At 49.8% G+C, this 7973-nt stretch overlaps 1 protein-coding gene across 1 annotated transcript; it reads left to right on the plus strand.

Annotated features, from left to right (window-relative positions):
* Positions 1 to 5748: 5748 nt before the first annotated feature.
* On the plus strand, positions 5749 to 7723 carry LOC116970501 (zinc finger protein 271-like; the record flags this gene model as incomplete). Its single annotated transcript, XM_033017145.1, has 2 exons — positions 5749 to 7176; positions 7497 to 7723. Coding segments are annotated over 2 exons (1655 nt in total), but the record flags the coding sequence as incomplete, so codon positions are not given.
* Between the last annotated feature and the right edge of the window lie 250 nt (positions 7724 to 7973).

Below are 7973 nucleotides of genomic sequence, written 5' to 3' on the forward strand. Positions count from 1 at the left end.
ATTTTGCGCTGTGAATAATTATGGAAATTGGGATAAGCGTGTGTGACATTTAGCCAACTTCAGAATTCCAAAAGTGTGGAGAAATGACGGTAGATAGAAGCGAGAGCTGAAGGGACAACAACAGCCAGAGTGCTTGGCGAACATTGGCCGTTTGCTCACTGCATTTCATCAACAGTAAGGCATTATTTGTGTTTTTCTTGATTCCTTTGGCATCTAAAAAGTTTCAGAAGTGATAAATCTGGCTGTCATTTTTTAAAATCGCCCATGGTTCCCAAGTGGGCTTTTACATACAAAATGAAAACGCATCTGAAGAAAAAATTTACAGCCGGATTGATCACTTCTGAGAATTTTTAGATACCAAAGGAATCAAGAAAAAACACAAATAATGCCTTACTTGATGAAATACAGTGAGCAAACACGATAATTCCCAATATTGTCAATGTTTACCAAGCACTTTAGCTGCTGTTGTCCCTTCAGCTCTCGCTTCTCTATACCTTCATTTCGCTTCACGTTTGGAATTCTAAAGTTGGGTACGATGTCTCTCACACTTACCCCGACTCCCACAATTTTTTTCAGCGCATAAATTCAACATTTTGGCGGTTTTTAACAGGTAGGAAAGTACGTGTTTCTAGCATTAATAACATATACCGGAAGTTACGGATGTCTTCCAGTTGAATTTAGCAGCTCCGTGCGTCGAGCCCTATGACCCAGTGACCTTTCGTGCAACCCCGCTATATCTCTATCCATCTCTCTATCTCTCTACTGGTTTTTACTGTCTATATCTGTCTCTCTATCTCTGCTGTTTTTACTGTCTCTCTCTATATATCTCTTATCTCTCTCTCTCTCTCTCTCTATCCCTCTCTCTGTATCTATCTATCTCTCTCTCTATCCCTCTCTCTGTATCTATCTATCTCTATATATATATATATATATATATATATCTCCATATCTCTCTATCTCTATCTATCTCTCTCCCTATATATGTATATCAATTCAATTCAATTTAAAAACTTTATTGGCATGATAAAAACATTGTTATATCGCCAAAGTATAAAACATGACATCCATATTTAAAATGCATAAGTATAAATACAAGTCTACAGTGCATGGATAGATATGTCCCTGTACATAAACTCGCAATAGGCCTATAGCCCTTTATTGATGCTACACGTTCTTGCAGCTGTAAGCAGTACAACACAATAGCAAGTTTAGCAATTCAATATTAATTTCTTAGTGTTAGTTAATGTCAATTAGTGTGTGCGTACATATGTACATGTTGGTCATTCACCGTCTCTCAGGTTATATTTAAGAGGGAGTTAGATGTGGCCCTTGTGGCTAAAGGGATCAGGGGGTATGGAGAGAAGGCAGGTACAGGATACTGAAGAGTTGGATGATCAGCCGTGATCATATCGAATGGCGAATGGTGCAGGCTCGAAGGGCCGAATGGCCTCTACTCCTGCACCTATTGTCTATGTTTCTAAGTCTACAGTGCATGGATAGATATGTCCCTGTACATAAACTCGCAATAGGCCTATAGCCCTTTATTGATGCTACACGTTCTTGCAGCTGTAAGCAGTACAACACAATAGCAAGTTTAGCAATTCAATATTCATTTCTTAGTGTCAGTTAATGTCGATTAGTGTGTGCGTACATATGTGCATGTTGGTCATTCACCGTCTCTCAGGTTATGGCATGCTGTTACGTATTGTGCACCTAGATGTGCCGTATTTCCTTCCTATCTCTCTATCTCCCTCTCTATATATCTATCTATATTACTAAAAGTCTGATCTTGACCACTTCCTGTTGTTCTGTATATTAATTTTAGAAAAAACGCTGCCACTTACGGCTGTGATTTTGGCTATCTTACTCAGAGTCCCCCTCTGCTGTGCAGGACAAGAGGATTTTCCCCATTGATGACACATAAAAGAGTTATTAGTGTTTAAAAAAAATTGAGATTCTCTCTCCTGAAGGCCATGCCCCTTTCGGAGGGACTATAAAACATGGAAGTGTTGAATGCCTCAGTAAGTGTCTGCAAGATGGGGGAGCGAGAGGGTCACGTCTCTCAGTCTGAGCTGTGAGTGACACTGGACACATGTCTACTAAACTGTGAGTGGTTTTACTGACCTGTCAGTGCCCTTAATGTGGTTTGAAAATATAGTTTGGAAATGCTAAAGCTGTGTTGCCTTTGGTTTGGAAATGCTAAAGCTGTGTTGTCTTTGGTTTGGAAATGCTAAAGCTGTGTTGTCTTTGGTTTGGAAATGCTAAAGCTGTGTTGTCTTTGGTTTGGAAATGCTAACGCTGTGTTGCCTAATTAAAGTTGCCTTGCCTAATTAAAGTTGCCTTGCCTAATTAAAGTTGCCTTGCCTAATTAAAGGCGCCTTGCCTTCTATATAATTAAAAGTCTAATCATGACCACTTCCTGTTTGCCCTTTATATTGATTTTAGAAAAAAATGTTGGCCATCTTACAAAACCCAGAAGTGTGCGAGTGGCTCGGTCTCTGCAAGAGGGAGGAGGGAGAGGTCATGACTCGCTTTAGTGGTCTTGCACCCTGCTTGAAATTGTATGAAACTGCACTTGAATTTGGTGGCCTTGCACCCTGCTTGAAATGGAATTCCAAGGAATAGCCGTGAGTCAACTGCCAGCCCACCAGCCGTGAGTGAGTGAGCTGCCAGCACAACAGGCTTGAGTGACTGAGCCGCCAGTCCAAGAATCTATTCAGCCCCCAATGTCCATACTAGCCCTCTGGAAACCAGTTCAGCCCACAGCACCCATACTAGCGCTCAAGAAAGCCCCCCCACTGGCCACCAATATTGGAATTGGCGGAGAGGTGGAATATTGCATTGGGGACCAGCCCTCCCGCGTGTGATGCTGGGACCCAACTCACTCTCTCTCTCTCTCTCTCTCTCTCTCTCTATCTCTCTATATATATATATATATATATATATATATATATATATATATATATCTCTCTCTCTCTATATATATATATATATCTCTATCTGTCTCTCTCTGTCTCTATCTCTCTGTCTCTCTATCTCTCTCTGCTGTCTCTCTATCACTCTCTGTGTGTCTCTCCGTCTGTCTCTCCCTCTGTCTCTCTCTCTCTCTCTCTCTCTCTCTCTCTCTGTATCTCTTGCTCTCTCTATCTCTTGCTCTCTCTGTATCTCTTGCTCTCTCTGTCTCTCTCTCTGTCTCTCTCTCTCTCTCTCTCTCTCTCTCTCTCTCTCTCTCTCTCTGTCTCTCTCTCTCTCTCTGTCTCTCTCTGTCTTGGCATGATAAAATACACGGTTATATCGCCAAAGTATAAACCATAACATCCATATTAAAAATGCATCAGTATAAATACGTCTACAGTGCATGGATAGATACGTCCCTGTACATCAACTCACAATAGGCCTATAGCTCTTTATTGATTGCTATCTATCTCTATCTGTATCTGTGTGTCTCTCTCTCTCTATCTATCCCTCTCTCCGTCTCTATATCTCCATCTTTCTCTCTCTCTCTCGCTCTCTCTCTCCTCCTTCTCCCTCTCTATCTCTATATCTACCTCTCTATCTCTCTCTCTACCTCTCTCTAGCTTTTTGTCCATGAGTTCTCATGTACAGCACTTTGTGGCAACTGCAGTTGTTGAAAGTGCTTTATAAATAAAGTTATTATTTATAAATAAAGTTATTATTATTATCTCTATCTATCTATATATCTCTCTCTATCTCTCTCTATATCTTTCTATCTCCCTCTCTCTCTCAATTCAATTTCAATTTAAAAAAAAGTTATTTAAAATGCATCAATATAAATACAAGTCTACAGTGCATGGATAGATATGTCCCTGTACATAAACTCACAATAGACCTATAGCTCTTTATTGATTGCCCTTTGTTGATTTATCTCCATCTATCTCTCTCTATCTGTCTCTCTCTGCCTCTGTCTGTCTCTCTCTGTCTCTGTCTCTCTCCGTCTGTCTCTCTCTGTCTATGTCTCAGTCTGTCTCTCTCTCTCTATCAATCTCTCTCTATCTCTCTATCCATCTCTCTCTCTCTCTGTGTCTCTCTTTCTGTCTCTCTCTCTCTGTCTCTAATAATAATAACTAGACCAAGTGCAGACCCGTTGGGTCTGCTCCCCCAATGGTGTGATCCCCCAACCCAATATTCCACCATGCACCCGTCTCCTCCAACGGAACTGAAGCCATCCCCAAATGTAAGATTCCAGCACTCCCCTGCCTCCCTCAGCAGTGGATTGAAAAAAAATTCCAATTGCACCTCCCCTGCCTGCTGCAGCAGTTCCAATTGCAATACCAATTGGCCCTCCCCCTCCTGTTGAAGCACTTGGTGTGATATCCCATCGAGGTGAAAAGTTCAGAGTGTTCCTGTCTTGCAACTTTGTTTTGAAGTGTGTTGGAAGCTGATAGGAAGGAGTGTATTGGGCATCATGACATCACACGATGGAACGAATCAAAAGGCAGAAAGGCAGCCGGACGGACGGCAGGCGGCAGCCACAGACTTTTATATAATAATAGATAGATAGATAGATAATACATTTTATTTATGGGCGCCTTTCAAGAGTCTCAAGGACACCTTACAAAAATTTAGCAGGCAGAGGATAAAACATGTAAGGGGAATGAAATAAATAGTAGAGACATGACTAGTACACAAAGTAAAGACAGAATTCAATACAAAACACAATATGAGGCAATTCATGCACAGATGAAAAGGGAGGGGGACGTGGGGCTAAGGATAGGCAGAGGTGAGGAGATGGGTCTTGAGGCGGGACTGGAAGATGGTGAGGGACACGGAATTGCGGATCAGTTGGGGGAGGGAGTTCCAGAGCCTGGGAGCTGCCCTGGAGAAGCCTCTGTCCCCAAAACTGCGGAGGTTGGACTTGTGGATGGAGAGGAGACCGGCTGATGTGGATCTGAGGGACCGTGAGGGTCGGTAGGGGGAGAGGAGGTCAGTGAGATATGGGGGGGCCAGATGGTGGAGGGCTTTGTAGGTGAGGATCAGGATTTTGTAGGTGATCCGGTGGGAGATGGGAAGCCAGTGAAGTTGTTTGAGGCCTGGAGTGATGTGATGCCAGGATTTGGTGTGGGTGATGAGTCGGGCGGCTGTCTCTCTCTATCCCTCTCTCCCTCTCGATCTCCACCTTTCTCTCTCTCTGTCTCTCTCTCTCTAGAAACATAGAAAATAGGTGCAGGAGTAGGCCATTCGGCCCTTCGAGCCTGCACCGCCATTCAATGTGATCACGGCTGATCATCCAACTCAGTATCCTGTACCTGCCTTCTCTCCATACCCCCTGATCCCTTTAGCCACAAGGGCCACATCCAACTCCCTCTTAAATATAGCCAATGAACTGGCCTCAACTACCTTCTGTGGCAGAGAATTCCAGTGATTCACCAATCTCTGTGTGAAAAATGTTTTCCTCTCTCTCTCTCTCTGTCTCTCTCTCTCTCTCTGTCTGTCCCTCGGAGGCTCAGCACCCTCCAGGACTCCACCCCCCACCCCCCCCCCCCACTGCACCCCCTCAAGCACTTGTAATGTTCACGAGTTAGTAATGTCCTGTTTGCCAGCTTGTTGACCCTCTGTGTTCCCCTCCTGCAGGGTATAGGAGCCGTTGCTGTGGACGGAGAGACGGGGACGTGAGCGGCCATTGAGGGCAGACGGTGCAGGTGAGCCCATCTGCTCGGTGTGCGGGCTGAGATTCGAGGGGCTAAGCTTCGATGGAGGACCAGATGACGGGGCACAACATGGAGAAGCGTTATGAGTGCGACGTGTGTGGCAAGGCCTGCCGGAGCCCGAGCGAGCTGGAGATCCACCGGCGGGTGCACACGGAGGAACGCCCCTTTGACTGCTCGGACTGCGGCAAGAGCTTCAAGACGGCGATGGCCCTGAAGAGACACCGGCTGGTGCACACGGGGGAGAGGCCCTATGGCTGCTCCACATGCGGCAAGAGCTTTACCCAGTTGTCGGGGCTGTGTGAGCACCAGCGGGTGCACAGCAGTGAGCGGCCCTTCACCTGCCCCGACTGCAGCAAAGGCTTCAAGTCGCCCAAGGACCTGAAGGTGCACAGGCGCCTGCACACTGGGGAGCGGCCCTTCACCTGCAGCGACTGCGGCAAGGGCTTCACCAAGTCCAGCAACCTGCTGGAGCACCAGCGCACCCACACCGGTGAGCGGCCCTACACCTGTGCCCAGTGCGGCAAGGACTTCACCCAGCGCAGCAACCTGCTGGAGCACCAGCGCACCCACACCGGTGAGCGCCCCTACGCCTGTGCCCAGTGCGGCAAGAGCTTCACCCAATCCAGCCACCTGCTGGTTCACCAGCGCAGCACCCACACCGGCGAGCGCCCCTACACCTGCGCCCAGTGCGGCAAGGGATTCACCCAGTCCAGCACCCTGCTGCTGCACCAGCGCAGCCACACCGGCGAGCGCCCCTTCACCTGCGCCCAGTGCGGCAAGGGCTTCACCCGCTCTGACAGCCTGCTGATGCACCAGCGCACCCACACCCGCGTGCGCCCCTACACCTGTGCCCAGTGCGGCAAGGGCTTCACCCAGCCCAGCAGCCTGCTGGAGCACCAGCGCACCCACACCGGCGAGCGCCCCTACACCTGCGCCCAGTGCGGTAAGTGCTTCATCGCCAACAGCAACCTGCTGAAACACCAGCGCATCCACACCGGTGAGCGCCCCTACACCTGCGCCCAGTGCGGCAAGGGCTTCACCCAGTCCAGCACCCTGCTGCAGCACCAGCGCACCCACACCGGCGAGCGCCCCTACACCTGTGCCCAGTGCGGCAAGGGCTTCATCGAACCCAGTGGCCTGCTGAAGCACCAGCGCACCCACACCGGCGAGCGTCCCTACACCTGCGCCCAGTGCGGCAAGGGCTTCACCCAATACGGCAATCTGCAGACGCACCAGCGCACCCACACCGGGGAGCGGCCCTACACCTGTGCCCAGTGCGGCAAGGGCTTCACCCACTCCAGCAGCCTGCAGACACACCAGCGCACCCACACCGGCGAGCGCCCCTACACCTGCGCCCAGTGCGGCAAGGGCTTCACCCAATACGGCAATCTGCTGAAGCACCAGCGCACCCACACCGGCGAGCGCCCCTACACCTGCGCCCACTGCGGCAAGGGCTTCACCCGCTCTGACTGCCTGCTGGTGCACCAGCGCACCCATACCGGCGAGCGTCCCTACAGCTGCGCCCAGGGCGGTAAGGGCTTCACCAACTCCACCCGGCTGCTGTCCCACCAGCGGGTGCACGCCGGCAACCGTCCCGTCCCCAGCCCGGTGTGTGGAGAGGACTCTGCCATGGACTCCCACGCCCTGTCTCACCAGCACGTGCACACCAGTGGCCCGCCCTACGACTGCCCGTACTGTGGTGAGGCGTTTGACAGCTCGCGGGGGTTGCGGCAGCACCGGCGGGCCCACGCCGGCGAGCAGCTGATCCCACTGTGACAAGAGAGCACGGGGGCTGCGGGAGCACCAGCGGATACACACCGGAGAGAGACCCTTTTTTGTGCGCTGAGTGTGGCAAGGGTTTCACCCGCATGTCCAGCCTGTGGCAGCACAGGTGTACCCACAACGGTGAGCGTCCCTTCCCCTGCCCGTCCTGTGGTAATGGCTTCACCCGCCTTGACCACCTGCTGGAGCACCGGCGAGTCCACACCAGCCAGCACCCCTTCACCTGCCCGCTCTGTGGCAAGGCCTTTGCCCGCTCCTCCAGCCTGCTGGCACACCGACACGTGGATAGATAGGCGCTGTTTAGGTAAACACAAAATGCTGGAAGGAATGGGTAACATTTCTGGTCGAGACTGAAAATGTCACCCAGTCCTTCTCTCCAGAGATGCTGCCTGTCCCGCTGAGTTACTCCAGCGTTTTGTGTCCATTTTTTCTAATCCAGCATCTGCAGTTCCTTGTTTTTAAACCATTCTGGTTAACCATCTCTGCACCTTCCCCAAAGCCTCCACATCAGTCCTGTAATGG

This window comes from Amblyraja radiata, unplaced genomic scaffold (genome assembly GCF_010909765.2).
Source record: "Amblyraja radiata isolate CabotCenter1 unplaced genomic scaffold, sAmbRad1.1.pri scaffold_957_ctg1, whole genome shotgun sequence".
Classification (NCBI taxonomy): Eukaryota; Metazoa; Chordata; class Chondrichthyes; order Rajiformes; family Rajidae; genus Amblyraja; species Amblyraja radiata.